The following is a 19,794-nucleotide window of genomic DNA, read 5'->3' as shown; positions in this document are numbered from 1 at the left end:
CAGCTGCAGGGCACAGAGGATCCTGAAGACAAACTCCTAAGGGCATGCTCTAAGTGCCCATGGACTGAGTCCTGCTCTGCAGAGAGCTGCAAGTGTCTCAGGGAGCTCAGCATTAGGAGACAAGACCCCACCACACAGAGCCACACCAGCCCTGACCTCAGGCAAAGAGGCAAGTGGCTCTTCAGCCCATCCATGCCCTTGCCCACCACCACTCCCAAGCTTGGCATGGTGTAGAAACTTCCCCACAATGGGGCTTCCAGCCAAAAAACCACACAGAGCCCCTGGGAGCCATCACAGGCAATCCAGGACAGGGCAGAGGCCAAGGCACCAACCCACCCAGGCAGGATGAGACCAGTGAGAAACAGCAGAGAGCCAAAGTGTGACCAGGCTGACAGGCCAGCCACGGAATAGCACCTAGCTAGCATGAAGCCCTCTGCCCTCTCTGACCTAAACCTGGCTGGAAGAAGGTCCTGGTGTCCATCCCTGCAGCTCCACAGCAGCTCCTGCCCACTGCAAAGGCAGCTGTGTTTGAGTGCTCCTTGTTTCTCAAAGTCTGCACTGACATTTCTTCTTCCCAGTCTGTGGTACCCTGGGGACTGTGGTCTCCTCCCATCCAAACCCCTTTCATTTTCTTGCTTTAACTTGTTTAGGATTGATGCTGTACAGCTGCTTCCCCCAAAATAAAGACTAAAAGACCTGCCACCCCCTCAAGTGCTTTGAAACCTTTCCTCCTGCTCTATCACTACCTGTTTAAGAAAAGCCTCAAAGCCTGATTTCTTCCCTCAAATCACTAACTCTGAAAAAGATCTCAACGTTTTTGGGAGCACAGATGAAAAAACACTGAGATAAAAGTCTGAAACTTCTGAAGAGGTTAGACCTGGGCCGCTTCACTGTTATCTAAGTAAGGGTACAGGCACACAAACAATTCATCCCAGAGATACAGTGGAGTACAAATTTGCAGTGACTCACACTCTTTGAAGGAACTGCCATGTGCTCAGTTCTACCCTGCAGCAAAACACGAGTTTAGCCATCAACAGGAGAAGCACAAACCAGCACCTCAGTTTGCATAGCAATCCTGCAGCTTCATCAACTAAATTAATGCACAGAAACCTCCTCTTCTGCCCACATTTCAAGAGTTAAGAAAAGAGGTAACTCCAAGGACAACCTGGGAGATACTGTTGCCTTGTCAGTGGTGATGCTGTGCTTCTGGGATGCTGCTTTCCTTCACCTGCAGATCCTTTGCTGTCCTTCTTAAAAAAGTGAAGGGACAGCCCACATACCAATCACAGCCAGCAACAAGCAGGACCCCAACACAATTGTGTGCACAACCGTCCCCAGATCCACAATTTAATCACTCCAATTTAAATTTTGTAATTTCCCTCTTCAGTACACTCAAGCATCCTCCCAATTCAACCACAAAGTCAAAATTCCCACCAGTTGCTTAGAGGCCTGATAGGGCAAGTCTCCAAAAGCAGCCAAGTCTTCAGCTGCTAACATGTGTAACATGTAGGATCTCTCTTTAGTCAACATAGAGAACAATGATGCACTTTAAACAAAGATGGATTGCTCTCCAAATTTGTCATTTTCTGCCTTCTGATGGCAGATATTGCCTGGACATCTACCTTAGCCAGTGAGTCTGGTGTTAAACGGGTGGCAGACAACTCATGAGATCTTCCAAAATATTCTCCTGCCACCCTGAGTAAAAGAGCATGAACAAGCCTCAGCAATTCTGTGTCAGCCTCAAGGGAACCGAAATCTGAAAGCAAACAGAGTTGCAGACTTTGTACATGGGCTAATCCTTTTTCATAAATCAATCACAAGGCCATGGTTCCACAACATCCTGAAGAGCTGCACCCCCTCTTTTTTTTTTTTTAGCCTACCTCCCTCAGCACCTGAAATTCAGTCTGAGATGTCCTAAATTCCTCTCCTAACGTATCTCACAGCCCAGTCATAACTCCATCGTCCCCAAGATGTAGCTCAGAGGGGGATGAGAAGAGGAGCAGTAAGACACAGAAAGGCTTTTTTTTAAGCAACTGAAGGAAATTGAAGACGAAGATTAAGCCTTGATACACATGCTCACATGGCAGAAGACCCTTGAACCACATGACTGGCCTCATTCCCAGCTTCAGTGAGATTAGCACTTGTGTTGCATGCCTAAATTCAGATAAGAGTCCCATAGAGTGCCTGGGGAGCACTTCTTACTGCAGGCCATCACAGACATCAGCTCCTCAAAGCAGTACTAGACCGGGGCCAAAGTCTCAGTGATGGAAAAGGAGTCTGGAGCAGTGACACAAATAACGGGAGAGGGACAACTAACCGTGCCTGCAGTTCAAGAGGTGGAGAGCAGTGTACTTTCAAGCCAAATTGGCACGTCTCTGAAGCTGACAAGATTATATTTTTCAGCAGCTTCAGAGCCCTGGAGACACAGCCTTCAACAATGCTCAGATGGCAGGAGCAGAACACATGCCAGCTGATGTGCTGTGAGCTAAAATGCCCCAGTGCAGACAGAAGCCCCACAAGCTCCAGCTCCCACCCAGCTCCCCTGTCACACGGCTGTATCATGAAGGTGGAAAAGAGGAGAAACTCCTCCTTCAGCTCTTTCCTCAAACCACGGGACACAACAATTCCAAGGTCTCAGAGCAGCAGGCCTAAAATCAACACTGCTTCAAACCCATCCACTTCACACATAAGTGGAGAGAATAGAGATGCTAACAAACCTGTCTCCCTTCAGGCTCTGCTGCTGCCAGAAAAGAGCCACTCAATCTAATGAGTCAATTAAAAATTCATAACTGGATGGGAAAAAAAAAAGAAAAAAGTTTGGTTCTTTTACTGAGAAAATGAGATCAGTAACTCTTTTCTGTACCTCTTCTTGCATCTTGTCTGCAGAAACAAAACCAGCCTGAAAACCCCCAACCTATAGTTGAGAGTTAAAAAAATAGGAAAACAGAAAGGATATGTGATCTACCCAGCTGTGGAGAGAGGAGCCCATTTCCCCAGAAGGACTTCAGGGTCCAACAAAGTTGAAGCCAGCACCACTTGCCATGAATGGGAGGCAGAAGGAAGGCTCTCTGTAAGGGCCTGCTGTCTACAGGTCATTGCTGGGAGCACTGAAAAATTCCATTTCTGTCAGCATTTGGCCAACCCACAGAAGGGGAACCTACATGGATGCACATGTTCAAAATGCAAGTGACCCTAAGTCATTTCCAAAGTGAATTTTCAGAAATGAATTAAGCTAAACCAAATTAGAGCCCAAAATCCTGACCACAAGTATCCATGAAGGGGCATAATGTGATTTAACTAATCCACTAAAAGTTACTTTAGATCGATTTTCTTGAGTATCTCTGACACATATAAGCCCCGAAGCCAATGTCCTCCAAACACTGCCCATGGGTGTCTACAGACTCCCAAATCTTACTGGTTTGTAGCTGCGGGAAGGGAAGGACAGAGCAAAACCAGATCAGCCCAGCTTTGGCTCCCCACACTCCTGGAGAGCAGTGGAGGAGGTTCCCACTGCCCAGCTGCTGGATATGCTGCCTGTGCTCAGCTCCAGCTCCCTGGCAGAGCAACACAGAACCCATCCAACCCCACCCTGCCCCCCGGCACGTTTTTTCAGTGGGTGTTGGTTTCAATGGGTTTCACTCCCCAAGGTGACTTAGCAGCAGCAGCAGCGCTGACTCAGTCTTGTTTGAACTGCAGTGGGAACTGCAAATCCAGACACCTAAAGCAAATTTCAGAACTACAAATAAAAACCAGAATATTCAGCCATCTACCCCCCAACTACTCAAGGACATGAGATGCTAAAAAAGGCTTCCAAATAAGCACCTACACCCGTGCTGTGGAGCTTCACCTGGGAGAGTGGCTGGGCTGGCACCTCTGAAGGAAAAAGGCCAAGGCCACACAAGCTGGAGGCAAGAAGCTCAACCCAAAGGAAGGCTATTGTGATTGAAATCATATCCTGGCTCCTTTCACACTGGATTTCTTGTGTCAACACAGCCTGAACCACTATGGGCTGGATGATGTCAAAGTGGTTTCCAAGCTGCAGGCTCACAGACACCTCCTAGACACCTAGAGGGGTGTCTGTGTTGCAAAGGAGCTCTTTTAGGGGTCCTTCAGCCAAAGACTGGGATGGAAGCTACTTGACTGCTGTTAGCTGAATTAGACACTTCAAATACTGCTTTGAGATATAGAAAGCAAGCTGAAGCTTGAAAAGGTCAAATCTTCTAGTCAAAGAGAGGTGCCGTGGAAATACTGCAGATTTTAAAGTATCTGTTTTCAATTTTTCTAAAAAAAAAAAAAAAAAAAAAAACCCACACCAAAAAAAACCCCAACCAAACCAGCTTCTTTCTCCACACTCATCTACAGACAGCTCAATCTGCCCAGTGGTTTCAGGATGTATTCAGCACTGCTGTAAGAGCCTGAAGATGACCATCTATCCTGTTCCCTTCTTTGTGCTGCTCATTACTACTCCTCTCTTCCCTGCTCAGTTATTTCACCACCTTTGGCAAACAGCTCTCTCCTCTCTCTGACTTGTGCCATCTGATAGACTCCCTGCCCCTTTCCCTCTGCATACACTAGTTCCACATCCATCTTGCTTTCACTTATGGCTTCAAACGTTCCTCTGCCCAGCCATGCTGCCTGGTGTCTCATTTTTATGAGGGCCTTATTAGTGAAGAAAGCTTGCTATTTCCTGTGCCTCTATTCCATGATTTCCTGCAATTCATACCACTGTGCCACCTGCTCTCCAATCCAGTTCTCCCTCACAGGATTTTTATCTGAGTCTCTGCAGACCATGCTGCACAAGGGGGTTCAAGGGTTCGACACCGGTCTTGGGTTGCAATGGAAGATGTAACCAAAAGCATGCATTCTATTACTTTCTGTTGAAACCAATTGGGGAAGTCTTTTTTCTCTTCTATGACCCATTCCTTGTGACTCTGGTGGAGAGGGGATGGTTGTCTTCTGTTAATGGCCCAGCTGTTAAACCAGCTGGGGCAGTGTTCTGTATCTCTTCCACAACCCATTTTCCCTCCAAGAGATATCTTCTGTTAATGGGCCATCAAGGCTCACTGCACGACTGATAAAATTACATCATCCCATTGGGAGATGCTCCACCCAGTGGGAGGAGCCAAGCATTCCTGCCTGGATAAAACCTGAGATTCAGGACACCAAGACAAGTTCCCACTGGATTCCCAGAGGAAGATCAGACCCATCTTATCACCACTGGATCTTCAGAGGGAAACTCACCCTTCTACAGGATCATCGCTGCTCCAACAGAACCACATCTGTCCCTCCAGAAGGACTTAACTGGACTGCTACCAACGCCCTGACAAAAAGGCTGTATTCTGACTCGGTCAGTGTTTTCTTTTGTTTGTTTGGTTGGTTTTTTGTACTACTACATTTTTATTTTTAATATACCTTGTAAAGAACTGTTATCCCTATTCCCATATCTTTGCCCGAAAGCCCCTTAATTTCAAAATTATGCTAATTTGGAAGGAGGGGGTTTACATTTTCCATTCCAAGGGAATATCCATCTTTTCCTGGGCTGACACCTGGTCTTTCCAAACCAAGCCAATATCGTGCTGGCCCGGGCAGGACAAGCTTACCCACGAGGTCCATCTTGGCGCTGTAGCTGCCGAAGTACCTCTCGTCGGTGTTGGGCGTGTGGCACTCGTACTGGCCGGCGTCGCGCTCCTGCAGCTCGGTGATGTGCAGCAGGACGGCGTCCCCCTGCAGCCGCTCCACGAAGATGCCGCGGCCGCGCACGCGCTGGGTGTAGATGGCGTAGGGGAACGAGGGGTCCACGGTGCTGACGATCTGCACCTCCCGCTCGGGGGCCGAGGGCAGGTAGATGGACCACTGGAAGTTCTGCTCCGCCGGGCCCTGGTAGCCGCTCACCTTGCACCACAGGGTGACGTGGGAGCCCTCTGTGCGGTACAGGGGGCCCTCCTGCACCGTCACTTGCCGCTGGGCCAGTGCCACACCTGCGGGAGGAGAGGAGGAGCCCAGCGTTACTGACCAGCAGGCAATCCCCACACCTACGCCCAGATATATCCTCGCCCTTCCATGGCCATACTGGGCAAAGCAAGTCCTCACACCCCATTTTACAGCTGGCACATCAGGCACAGCACCCCCCTGAGTAACACTGCAGAATTCTTGCTGACTCAAAGGAAGTGTTTTAAAAACCACCCTGTTAAAGAAGCAGCTTTGAGGTAACATAAACCTCTTGTCTGGAAGCGGTAAGAACCGAGGTGTGAAAGGGCAATGCACCACGCAGCAGTAACAAATCAGAAACTCAAGGAGACAGGTCTTTGTTTTCGGTACTTTTACTTTCCAACTCTCATCACCTCACGGAGAGAGGCCCATGTGCAAGGCCAGGGGCTACACTCCCTCTCCTTTAGTTGCTGGGCCATCCACTTCCAACACCCCAGGCACTCATCCTTCATCAGCAAACCTGCCAGAGGCTTCAGCTGGTACAAAATCCCGTTCTTTTTCCCCAAACCCAGAACACCTTCTCCATTCTCTCTTATGCTTGTAAAGGCACACAGAGAGAGGTATCAGGTTCCCAGCACTGCCTTCCCAAGTCTGTTTGAAAGGTGTGCATTTAGCACATAACAAAGCCAGTCGAAGTTAATGGAGGGAGTGGGCACATTACACCAAAGCTCAGTGACTGCTGAAGTCAGGGCCCTGTACACACACAAACATGGGCAGCACAAAACAAAGACAGCCCCGCAGCACGGTGACTGCGATCCGCTGTATTTTTACACAGATTATGGATGGCTGGCCCTTGGGCTCATGGCACATTACCAGCACAGCCCTCCAGGGGCCAGATAAATTACAGCAATCTATCTTGTTTGTTGCTACATCAAAGGCTCGAGGTCTGGAGACCACGGTGGGTGTTCATCAGTTATTGAGTTACCAGCAGCATGCACACATGGCAAGGCCAATCACCCTGGCTTCTGTGGCTGCTTGCTTGCCATCATAAAACAGCAATAAGCCGATTTAAAGCTGGTCCTGCATAATCACGTTTGCAAATTTCATCCTCTCTGTGCGTGTGTATGGCTGGGGGTTCCACCCCTCCTCTCTAATTTTCAATAACGATGCTCAAGTCCAGAGAAGAATTTAAGCTTTCAAAACCTGGCATCTTGCAGGTGAAGAGGCAGCCGTGAATCTGGGGTTTATTGATTCAATGCTGCCCTCTGAACATCCAGAGGTCCAGAAACAAAGTTTTTCTCTACAGCCAGCCTGGACTGGAGCCAGCAGAGATGGTTCTTAGCAGCTTAAAACAAATTGTGAAAAATGGGTTCAGCACATCCATCAGGGCATGCAGCTGAACAGATGGAGTGCAATTCAAACTATTAACTTGGGCTCAGCTTGCTGCTGCTCCAAATTATGTTTCTTTTTTACTCTTTATGAAATAATGTGATTTAAGGGGAGGACGGGGAAAGCTAGCACATCTGAAACAAACCGGGAAAGGAACAACAGAGGCAAACACTCCCCCACTGTTTGCTGTACCAATCTCTTCATCCTGGGGAGAGATACTGCTAGAGACAACTAACACATCTAAGGTGCAGGCAGCCTCTTCTCTCACCCCACAAAGGCCAAGGGACAAAGGCAATACCACGGCCTTTGAAGTGAACTGTTTTCAAAGCAGCAGGAGGGGCAAGATCTTTATTACACACCTAAAGACAGCTCATAATCCAATTTCTGTATGCACATGTAGCCTTGCTACAGCACACACATATCCCACCTGCAATGACAATTAAAACCGCACCACAAGGCAAACATGCAGTGGTAGGAATTAGAAGTTCCACACACAACACTCGGTCAGGCATTTCTCAGCTAAGTGCACAATTTTGTTTATCAGGCTTTTAACACGGTGCTGGATTCTTTCCATAGGAGTTTTCCAGATATCTAGTTAAAAAAATAGCATTTTATCAGAGCTGGGTATCAGACTTTCCAAAGTTCACTGAAGACCACAACCCCAGGGACCCACAGCACTGATTTTTGGTAGATGTCAAATCTCACCACCCTCATGGCTAGCACTAATGTGGGCTTCCTTCTTCCCTTGACAGTGGTTTTTATCACCTTCACTGCAACTCAACCTGGAGTCCTCCTCCAGGTTCTGAAGAGACTCAATATCTACATTCCTCCTCTTCTATACCCCCTTGCACTGGATTGCTGCACCTTCCTAAAGCAGCCAAAAGTGAGAGAGTTAAGAGCCAAAGAGCTCCTTGCTTCCCATTCTGGCTCCAGGAGCCTAAGAAGCTGAGGGACAGAAGAAGACAGCACAAAAAAAAAGTCCTGCCCAGCTCCAGTATGGATAGAAGACAAAAGAGTCAGGCTTTTGCTACAACTTGCAGCAGGTTTGCTGTCCCAGAAGTGAGAGACAAAGGCTCAGAAGTTGGATGAACAGGCTGGATCTCCACAGGAGCAGGGAGCAGCACATCCTCAGTGCTGTTCCCTGCACCCGGCTGCAAACTCCTGCTGCAACACAGGTGGGCATTAATACTTTTCAACACTTCAAAGAAAACCCAAAAAGTAGAAGCAGAAATACTTCTCCAAAACTATTTTAATCAAGAAAGGAAAGAAGAAAAACAATCAGCCTGAGGCAGACATCCACCAGTACATGTTGTGCTCAAACAGTTACCTCTTGCATGATGTTTGGCATTTTGCAAGCTCTGGGAATTGCTACATCCACAATACAGTAATAAGACAACTGCATTTCTTAGTGAGCAAGTGCTCTGATTAACAAAAATAACGTGTCTGAGATCTCATTTAAACTCTTATCATTCCCTGTTGAAGTGAGAGAAGAGCTCACTGCAGGAGGAGCTGTGTGCTCCACACCTTCCCTAGGACACCCAAGAGACAGTGATGGTGGCATTTGGCTGGTACTGTATTGGCACAGCTGGCTTTTAATTGCAAACCCAACATAATTTACTGACGACGCAAGGGCTGATAGGGAGGAGGTAGTGAGCCAAGTGCTACTTTAAAATTAATAAGAAATTATAGGTTTGTGCATCTGTTTTTTTCCAAAAGACAGCAAATTCCATGCCATAAGGAGGAAGCCATTCCCTGATCCTCATCTCTCTATGGATCAGGGCTATTGTTGCCAGCCTTTTGAGCTAGGAGCAAGCCAAATAATAGCCAGACCAATCTCAGCTTACCCATCTCCCAGGCCCTGGAGGTGCACAGGGGATAAGAGCAGTGCCAAGAGGGGACAGTGCAGCCAGGTGATTGGACTGAAACAGCAAGGACAGTGCAGGACTCAGGAAGTCCAGATGCCCAGTCCCTGCACCTGCCCTGTGCCAGCTCACCCAACCACTGCAAATGTCATGGGAAACAGCTCTGAAAACCACGGGAAAGGCAAGAGAAAAATGTTATGGCAGAGTCACACAGTCATTCAAGCCTCCCTTGTCACATCACAGCCAGGATTTCAATGCCTCTCCAGGAAAGAAAGGAGCAAGAAAGGAGCATCAAGCATCCCTGCCAGCCAGGGACCTCTCCCAGCAGGGCTGCAGCTCAGCTTCTGAGTACACTGTGTCCTTGCAAAATATGTACCTTCACAGCAACTTCAGATTATTTTGGCAAGATCCGACCTTTCCACGGAGACACACACAGAACTCGGAGCTCAGGTTTTCCACACACAACTGGTCATTTCAGGTGCCTGATTTGAAGTGCTTTGAAGATGCCCCATTTCAGAAAGTGCCAAACATTTACCCTCTGGGAAGGATATGGACCTTCAGGCCCCTTTCAGAAGAACAGGCGTGCAAAATTTTAGCTGAGAACATTGACCCAAGGTTTATTGCAAGGGACAGGTGGGTGTAATAAAAGGATGCCAGAGCACACAGAAACTCTGCCACAGCATTGACAGATCAAGAGAATAAATAAAAACTCATGACAGAATGATGAAGGGCCTCTTGCACAAATATTCTCCCCATCTCAGACCATATGGGTTATGTCTGCACCACATCCAAAAGCACTGCAGCAGGTGCATCAAGTTACCTTAGATATCAATAATCACTGCCAGTAGTCATTTAATCTGAAGGAGAAACTTGATGTCTTATGAGTATTATCCTGGGTCTCTAATCACTAGATAGCAGCTAAAAAAGGCTTGATATAGGTATCTTCTTGGTATAAATATCTTCTATAAGCAGCAGGGCTAACAGTGCTGAACACCAAATGGATTACATAGTTTGAGAGGATATTTCTACCCCTGCAGCTTTACAGCAGTTTTCCCTCACTGAGATGCTCTGAAGTACTATTTATCAATAACTGACAATACTAATCCTAAATTTCCTTTAAAAATGACTTTGTGCCTTTGACTGCAGTTATTAGACAGAAAACATTTCCAAGGAGATCTCTCTCCCTTTCATAAAATACATAGCAAACATTTGGGTTTTGTTGTTGTCCCTATTGTTTGTTCACCTCCTGAGAAAGTGTCAAGAGAAGAGCAATGACAATGGATAAACACTAGGGAATTGCTTCTCTGACAGAAATAATGGAGTCTGGAGGGAAAAAAAAGGTGACTTGAAGGGGATCTGGTAAAGGTTTTTTCACAAATATATGAACCATGGCAAGGATGGTGAGGAATTTGACCCTTTACCATCTCTCCTAGTTTAAAAATCAAGACCCATCAACAAAAACTGGTCAGATCCAGATTTTTAACAACTGAGGCAGTTTTTACTGCTGCACACAGCAGACCTGTGGATGCCCTTGCCAAAGGATACTGTGGGTGTGGAAAAAGTTTACATGGATAAAAATATGAGTGGGACAAGCACATGAAAGAGGGCTACTAAACAGGTAAATCGCATCAGGTTTGTACAGCTCCCAAAAGAAGCTACAATTGCACAGCTATCTATTGTGAGAACTGAAAAAGCCGAGGACTTCCAGAGCGTTGCAATAAACTTATACAGATGGAGTTTGAAACAGAGTTGAATTTTAGGCCTTGAAATACTTGGAGCATAGAAAGTTTCTGAGCTGCAAAAAATATGGAACAAGCAACTATTGTATGCTGTGAGGTGTACGTGTAGTGTTAGTGATTAGCTTAATTGGGCACTTGTAAGCTTTCAGCATTAGCCTATTGGCTAAAAAACTTTGAAAAGGCCTTGTAACAAAGAGAACTTTGGCTCCTGTTGTTATGGCAAGAGTTTTACCATCTTTTATGTCTCTACCTTCACTGAGACTGATAATAAAACTCGTGGAATGCCTCACGTGGTCACCCCACCTCATTACTGGTGATTAGATCCAACACCTGCCTACAGCTTTTTGTGGCACGATGATGAGCAAGGTGCAGGATTTACTCTGACCTGGTACAGCTGTCCTTGTGCTCCTTCTCAACCCATGTCATTTCAGACCATACTCTTCAACAACGTGGGTCACATCTGGTCTGCAGACTATGCCTTGGTTATACTACAACAGAAGCTAAAAAAGGTACCATTTCAGCTTCTTCTCTGAGAGCATTACTATTTCTGCTCTGAACAACTGAATTGGTTCCCTCAAAACATCCTTAGAACTGACATGGGAGCTTGTGCCCCTGTGCAGGGAAGGGAAGGGGAGCGTGCATAAATCCTACTTGGCTATGACAAATCAGCATCTGTGGCAGACCACAGGACCTGGCAGAAAGTCCCCAGTAATGAAGACAATTCAGACATAAGTGCTAAAGGGCAGTTATGCTAAAGCATCCAATTCTGAGCTGGAGAGCTGCTCCGGGTAAGCTCAACCCAAGAGCAGGTGCAAGTGCAGCACAGGCTGCAGCCACTGCTGCAGGTCTGAGGGGCAGGGGGCTGCAGGAGCCCAGGCTGACCACCCAGCCAGGCACTGCACTCCAGTGCATGGGATAGTGCTGTCCAAGCTGAGGCAAGTGCCAGCAGACTTCCTTCTGCTGCTGCTCCCCATGTCCTGCTACCCAGGAGCTGCAGGCTGTGCCATCACCTCTCCTCAGTGCTCTGACTCCCCTGTGCTTCCAGTGAACTCCTCAGGGACATTGAGCATCCTCCGAGCTTATATTCCCTCTTAAATCAGATTGATTTTTCAGTCTCACTTAAGCACGAGGCCTTCCAGGGGATGGCCCTTCCTCTCTCCCTTCTGTCACCCACAGAGGATATAGACACCTCTTGCCAAACCCAGCCCATTATCTAGTTCCTGCTTTTTCTCTGGACTCCACAGCAGGGCTGACACCCACAAAACAGAATTTCATTTCAAGAAGGCTCTTCCACGCTCATTACTGTCCAGCCACTGAGAATAGTTCCCCAAGCAACCATCATTTTTTTAGCCATGGGCTGAAGACTAGTAAAATCTCTGCCCCACCAGGCAACACCAAAGCAGAGACAATCTTTTAGCAACACACACCTGCTATTCTGTGAAGTCTCCTGCTAAGGCACACAACCAAAACTTAGGTTTGAGCTTAATTTTTGCATAAATGAGTCACAGCAGGAACAATCTCCATACACTGCAACCTGCTGCCAGATGGAAAAAAACAATGCTATCAGAGGAAAACATGTGGTAAGCCCCCACCATTCCCCTAATACGGTAAAGCCTCATTCTGGGAAAATACCATGTTTTCTTGGGGTATTTTCTTCTCAAGAAGAGAGAGCTCAGGGTACTGAAAGGCTGGCTGGAGCTACCTGCAGAACAACTCTGTCCCTACCCTCCATCCTTTTGCTTCAATGTTTAAATGGTGCAACCAAAAGGGTTGCCTGATCCCCTATCCTCCTCCTCCTCCACTCCTACCACCATCCCACCACTCCCAGCACACGGACCATCCTTCCCAAACCAACTCATAAAGCTCCTCATTCCTCATTCAAATTCTCCTCGCTGCTCAGCCAACTAAGGGATGGCTAAGTGGCGAGGTCAGCCAGGAGCAATTCATACAATAATTGGTATGGAAATATCAGAACCAGTGGGGAAATATCAAAGCCTGGGCAAACGAGACAGGAGCCGCCAGTGGAGCTCTTTGTTCTTCCAACACCAACTGCCTTCCCTCGTCTCCGCTTGCCGCTCCGTCTCACAGCCGCTCGCTTCCACAGCAGATGTTTACTGTCTTTTAAAGAAAAATGTTTTCAATAAATATGAAAGAGATGACATTTCTTTTCATCACCATAGATGGCTGTGGCCTGTGACTAGCTTCCCAAGTTCTGACGGTAAAAGAGGTCTTGTACCTCTGCTATAATTATGCATCCAGCCAGACATCCAGCCCCCTCGCCAAGATCAGAGCCATTTTACATCCTTTGCTTCTTCTCAGATCTGGCCCTTATATTGACAGAAGACTTCCTTATTTTCCCCAGTATGGCATTGGTATTCTGCAGATGCACACAGTGTGAAATGTGATCTGCCCTTGTGATTCCTTCCCCCCCCTTTTTTTAAGCAAACTACATCCTATATGGATGTCACATTCCTCTAACTGCTCCTTCCCTGTTCTACAATTAGGCATGTTAAAATATGCTAGTTTTAACACCACCTTAGAACAGCATATTCTTGAGCCACAGATCAAGGCTGTTGTATTACTACAACCTTTAAACTTCTAAAAATGGTGAAAGGATGAAATAATAATTTTTTATCTTCTAAAAATGGTGAAAGGATGAAATAATAATTTGTTATCTACACTGAGAAGACAAGAAACAATAGGCTTGGACTTGAAAAGCAGGGATTCAGACTGGTCATGGGAGCTAGCTAAATGCTCCATCTCCCAGAAGCTAGGAAAGTGAGGAACCAGAGAGACTGCTCTGAGAGACTGAGGCATCTCACACTACAGCTTCCTCTAACAGACACTTATTTTCTTCAAGGATACCATAAGGCAGAGATGAACCTGCCCCAGGGGATGCATGACACAAGATCTCCCTGCTCTTACAGTTCTATCATTCTCAATCATCCCACCAGAAAGTATATTTAAAGTTACTTTGCTGCACAGAAGCCTGAAACTACTCTTTAATCTAGTACAGCTTTACTTTGAAAAGCCAAAGTACTCAGCATCCAGAAGCCAGCCAGACACGCCTGTGGTCAGAAAAAAGAGCAATACCCATAATAACCAAAGGAAGGAGGATGGCTGGGCAGTCCTTCTGCACACAGATCCCTGAGCTCTGGAGCTCGTGGTGCTCAGCCTCCTTACTTCACAAGGGCTTTGAAGCACTTGGTGGCACAAGATGTACCTGGCTGTAAAAGGTAAGAGCACATGCTGGTGGCACAAGGGACAGACTGAGCTGGCTGCCCTGCTGGTTCAGATTCACAATGGCAAATGACTGTTGGGGACCTAAATATCTCTGTGCAACACACCTACTGCTTATTGAAGTTTCATTACTTCCCTCCAAAGATGCTGAGAAAAAAAAAATCCCTTATAACCTGCAATCCTTGTATTCATCAAAGTTTTGAGTAACCCCACAGAACACCAGCTCTTTTCTGCACCTAAGGCAGAGCATGTCCTGTGAACCATTTTATCAACTATTTCTCTTCCTCCCAGGTCAGCACACGACCTTTGCAGCCCTTTTCCATCTCCCAGATCAGCATGTTCTTCACATACAGTGCAGCACCATCACTACCCTTATCATTATGGGAAGAACACGCCAGCAGAAGCTCCCTGGCACATTATGCTTATATTGGGAGTATGCAGGCAGGAAGTGTTGGATTGCCCACGCAGTACTTCCAACTTGCACTGCTCCTCGTGCCTTATCCTTAGGAGTTTCTCCTTCCTCACAGCCCACTGAATACATGCCCTAGTGACTTACTAATACTGCTGCTGGTTCCAGGTCTGGTGAAGCACTACAATACAAAGCAGCATTTACAGTGGCCTGCTGGAATGCCCAAGGCAATGCCTGCTTTTATATTTTCCAATGAAAGCAGTGATGGCTTCATTAGTACATCCCCAGCCTGAGTTTTGAAACTGTCACCACATGTACTCCCTGTAAGATTTAGTGCAGACCTGCACAAAAAGTGAAGTCTCCTAAGATTCCTATGCGTGCTTTTCCTTCTGTTCTTGTAGCTCTTAAAATACATACAAGGACACACCATTTACCCTGGTGTCTCTAGTACTGCTCCCAGACCTCTAAAAGATTCAGCACTGCCATTTTAGTACCAAAGCTATGAAGCACCAACACTGTGAAGCATTTTGGACTGAGAACTCTTGGCTGGTATGTGCTCCCAGCCTATCAAGAGGAGGGGGTGAAATGAAATTGTTTTGAGCATCAAAGCTAGGCAGGAAATTTCTGACATAGTTCATTATGCCCTCCAGCCCCTGTATTTCTTTTTATTATCCTTCTTCAGTCTTCAAGTCCTACATGTTCAACGTCCAGGGTCACTAGAAGAATTGTCAAACATTATTCCCTGTGCTATCACTCACTCTCAGACAATAAGAAACTTCATTTTGTTTCACAGTCAATAACGTTTTAATGTCACTTCTTTTTTCATTTTCCTGCATGCTCTGCTATCCCTTCCAATATTAAAAACCAGAATGTCCCTATTATTGCTGTAATTCACCTCATAACATCCCAGATGCTTAAATACTCTCCCAGGAGAAAAGAGTGTAGAGTCCTAAATCTCACCTCCGCATTATCCTTGCCAAAAGGAAACAGCATTTACTACTACCCAGGCTTTCATTAAAGGAATTCCCTCTCTTTCATGAGATCTCTTAAATCACTTCTGATTCATGGGGAGTCTGGTTTGTTACCTTCCCTCAAATTTATTTGTCCTAAAGAAAAACAAAGCTTCTTGTTCTCTTTATTTAGAACACAGGGAGGAAGGACAGGCATATAAGTGCCTCCCTCCATCTCCAAATAGAAACATCAGTGTTTTGGCCCATCTTTCCATACTCCTTGAAGTTGCTTATTTGGTTTCCTTGCTCCAGGTGACTCCAGACTTTCCCTTACTTTGGTAAGGATGACACAGGAGTTCAGCACCCTTATTTTTCTCTATAACCTTCACTTGCATCTTTGCTCTTCCGGGCAGGGCTAGAGCATCTCCTTTTCAACCTCTAAAGTGGAAGCCTCAGCCAGTCATTTATTAATTGCTTAACCCCGAATTGATTACCTTCTACAGAGAGAAACTTAACAACAATCTGTTAAATATTGGCAGGCTGGAAGGGCTGATGACAAACTGCTCTGCTGCACATTCCTTCCCACCTCCCAGAGCACACCATTCCTCCAGCACTCCAGCTGTATCCTTAGGCATGGGTCTGCACCTGCTCCCCACCTCCTTTGAAACACACAGCTCTGTGGAAATAACATTAAAAAGAAGTTCTAAAATGTAAATCTCTAGAAAAGAATGCAGCCGGGGCAATCTCTCCCTCTTCCCTCTGGCATGCTAAAGAAACATTTGTGCCCCTCAGTCATGACCATTAGGATAAGAGAACATTCCATCTGCAAGGCAAAGCTGCCATCTTGTACTTTTTCTGCAGAAAGAGCTTTCAGGTAAACAGCAAATTGACTTATCCTCAAAGTCAAGTGTACTGGCTAAAAGCATGCATTTCTCCAAGATAGTTTTCCCACCCCACCATAAAGGATCACAGGCATATGAAGTATTAGCCATAAAGAAGCAGTTTCCATTTCCTCCCTACAAATTCATCTGGATTCCTCCCTGTTCACTAAGCAGCAGAAAGATGCTGCCTCTCAAAACTGTGATTCAGTCAGACAGCACCCCTGAAAGACAGACAAAGATCCAGGGAGATTCTCCTGCTACCTGCTCCCTCTTATTGCTAATTAAGATGTTAGAACTCCTTATCTGCATACACTATAATTTATTAGTTTGACATGCTACACAGACTATCAGCAGTTGTCACCAAACTACCAAGGCTCTCATTTCAAATGGGAGGACAGGAGCTTTCTGGCATTCGGAAAGGAAAACAGAACAAAACAAAAAAAGAGATGCAGAAGTATTTATGTCAGTATTTCTTCCAGGCTGAGAGGGAGAAAGGTACAATTCCTTCTAAGCACAGTACTACTATCAGTGAGCAAGAAGGACAATCATGCAGTTCTCCTCCCTGAGGAGGACAAGCCCATGCATCAGGGGGAACTGACCAGCTGGAAAACACAGAAAAACACTTTTTATACTAAACAAACAAACAAACAAACACAACACACATCGGTGAGGGGTAACTGCACACTGGCACAGGCTGCTTCAAGAGACTGTGGAGTCTCCAATCCTGGAGGTATTCAAAGTCATCTGGACATGATCCTGAGCAACCTGCAAGGGGCTTGGACTAGATGATCTCCAAAGGTCCCGTCCAACCTCAGCTATTCTGTGAAGGACTCTGCAAAATGCCTGCCTTTTCACCACTGCTGTAGACTCAGTTACCGCAGCTCAGCACCAAACACCTACACAGAACAATCCCACTGCACCAGCTACAGAGAAAAGGTGATAAAAACACCTTCATCCCAGGAGACTCAGTTTAAAAATGTGGTTTCACAACGCAGTCAAAGCTGATCTAGGTACCAGCTGCCACAGCAAAAAAGCAGTCTTGCTTTCCCACTCACTTTATTCCTAGCAAAACACACACACTCCTCTCTCTCCTCATGCCTGACCTCTACATGAGCTGAAAAAAGAATGACCCAAGGAAAGAGTTTTCACTACCAGAGCAGGAACACCTTTTTTGGGGGGGACAAGGGCAAACATACCCTTTTAATTAGCAGCTGGGATACTGCACCAGCTCAGCCACACTGTGAGACAGCACCTTCAGACAGTCAGCAGATGGGTCAAGAGAGGAAAGGAGAGCAGGGCAGGGTAGGAGGAAATGCCAAAGTCAGTTTCTGCTGGGAAACCCTGATGGCAGGGCTCTAATGGGCCTCATGCAAAGGCAGCAAGTGAAGAAGTGCTGCAGGTGCTTGCTGCAGGTTACTCCCCATCACACAGAGCAAAATAAAAGGGTTCTAAGCCACCACTTTCAGCAAGCAACCCTAAGAGCAGGAGACTTAATGAAGCCTAGCTTCCCCTGCCTTCAGGAGGGAGGCTGTCTCTGAGACTAATGACTTGACTGCAAGCTCCAGCTGGAGCTTCTACAGCTGGCACAGTCATTTGGAGGCACTGCTGAGGCCCTTGAAGAAAAGGGTCTCCTTCAGTCCCCTGTCACTGCCCTGATTCAGCTACCTGCTCTTCACAAGACATGCAGGAACTCGTTTATTCCCAAGCTCTCTACTCCTGTCAAATTTGTGTAAAATTGGCCAAAGGGCTTCCAGGTTACCCGGAAAGGGGTGTAGGAGGCAGCATGATCAGATAAGCCCTCTTTCTCTGAGAACCCAGCCTGAGGAAACACAATGAGAGGCAGAGGCTGGGAATCAGAAACCACAGAGGGAAGAAGCACTAAAAAGCAAAGGCAGAACAAGGCTAAGAAGGGCTCTAAAAGGGAAGACACGCATCCTGCATTTGGCACAGCAGAGGAGGAGGAACTAATTTGAGAGTTCAGGGGAACCAGCAGACAACAAAAAACCTGAACAAATTTCAGAGGCAGAGATGGATAGGAAATGCTGCTGCTTACAGTCCTTAAACAGAACGACCCAGGAGCCTGCGCATGCATGTAAGTAAGCACCAGAGAGAGAGGTTAAAATTTTGAATTGAACAGCAATACAAGCCTGTAACATCAGCAGAGAGAGGCCACTCCAGTTTTTACAAGTGGACAAAATTACAAACGGGCAGGGACTGTAGAAGATCTGGACAGGGTCATAGAATAGACCCCCTGCAGCCAAACAAAAACAAACCCTGATGCTGGTATACAGGGTAAACTCATGAGGTCATAAGAAAAGCTCTGTCAGAGGGAGCAAAAGGCAAAGACAACAGAACTTTGAGGAAATCTCTCCAGGAAAAGACCAAAACTGATTAGAGCAAGGTCAATTACAAAGTCAAGAAAGGTAGTATCTGATCATAACCTAGATGTAGAGCAGTGGGGGCTATTAAGAAAGCCCTGGTGAAGTAAATCACAGACAGACTAAACTGGCAGAGAGCTGGGAGGCAAAAGCTCCAGACAGAGCATCCCATGGGGCTTGCAGAGGACACAGCAGCTGCTGCAGGAGGAGGGGATAAAGCAGCTTTGCACTGAAGGAGAGAGGCTGTGAGTAGGAAAACAAATGACAGAGACAAGGGAAAATGAGTTGGGACCCTTAAGACAAGCAAAAAGGTTAGAAATTCTACCTTTGTGAAAAGCATGGAGAAGGAAAGCAGGACAGAGAAAATCAACAGATAGACAGACCATCATTTGTATGCCAGTTCTCTTCATAAAGTTGCTACAGTTTGAGAAGCGAATCTGAAGGTGGAGAAGAGGCTATGCAAGCTTGGGGGACAATAACACCATCAGCATTCAGTAAAACAAAAATTAGAAGAGTTTACAAGGGATAAGGCAGAAAGGGAAGAGGCCAAGCTCTGCAAGGAGAAGGTCAGTGTGGTCAGAGGACTCATGCCAGCCTCATGCCACTGCACAACAACAGGAGCAGCAGACGGTGGGGCTGGAGATGGGAGAGAGGGCAGAAAAAGTGCCCTGGGGATTGAGGGAGATGCCACTGTGTTGGTGGTGTAAACAGCTATGGGGCAGAAATAGTGACAAAAGAGGAGCGGGGGGAAACCCAAATCCAGGGGGCACAGAAAAAGCAGTAGAGGAGTGGCAGGGGAGGAGAAAAACCAAAAGACCCTGAAGGGGAGGAGCAGTGCTGACTGAAAATCAAGACATGCCAAAGGCTGGCTGGCAAGCCAGGTACCTCATTATGGCACGGGTGATCCAGGCACAGGCAGAATCACTCTGGACTAACCAACAGCATCTGCTGAACAAGAGGGGCCCCAGCCTTCAGCACCAAGACAGCACACGTGAGAGATGCAACACAGAAAGAGACA

General features: G+C 46.6%; 1 protein-coding gene across 1 annotated transcript in view; it reads right to left on the bottom strand.

Moving 5' to 3' along the window:
- IGSF3 (immunoglobulin superfamily member 3) overlaps window positions 1-19,794 on the bottom strand; it is a gene marked incomplete at its 5' end in the record, with an annotated part of 185,936 nt that overhangs the window by 60,229 nt on the left and 105,913 nt on the right. Inside the window, one exon of the mRNA XM_083855286.1 lies at window positions 5,601-5,978. Coding sequence (XP_083711412.1) covers window positions 5,601-5,978 — 378 coding nt within the window. The remainder of the gene's footprint in view (window positions 1-5,600; window positions 5,979-19,794) is intronic.

The sequence above is a fragment of the Zosterops lateralis genome, assembly GCF_965231275.1.
Source record: "Zosterops lateralis genome assembly, chromosome: 2".
In the NCBI taxonomy this organism is placed as follows: domain Eukaryota; kingdom Metazoa; phylum Chordata; class Aves; order Passeriformes; family Zosteropidae; genus Zosterops; species Zosterops lateralis.
Note: the sequence above shows the minus strand (reverse complement) of the source record. Positions and strands in the feature narration are given on the sequence as shown.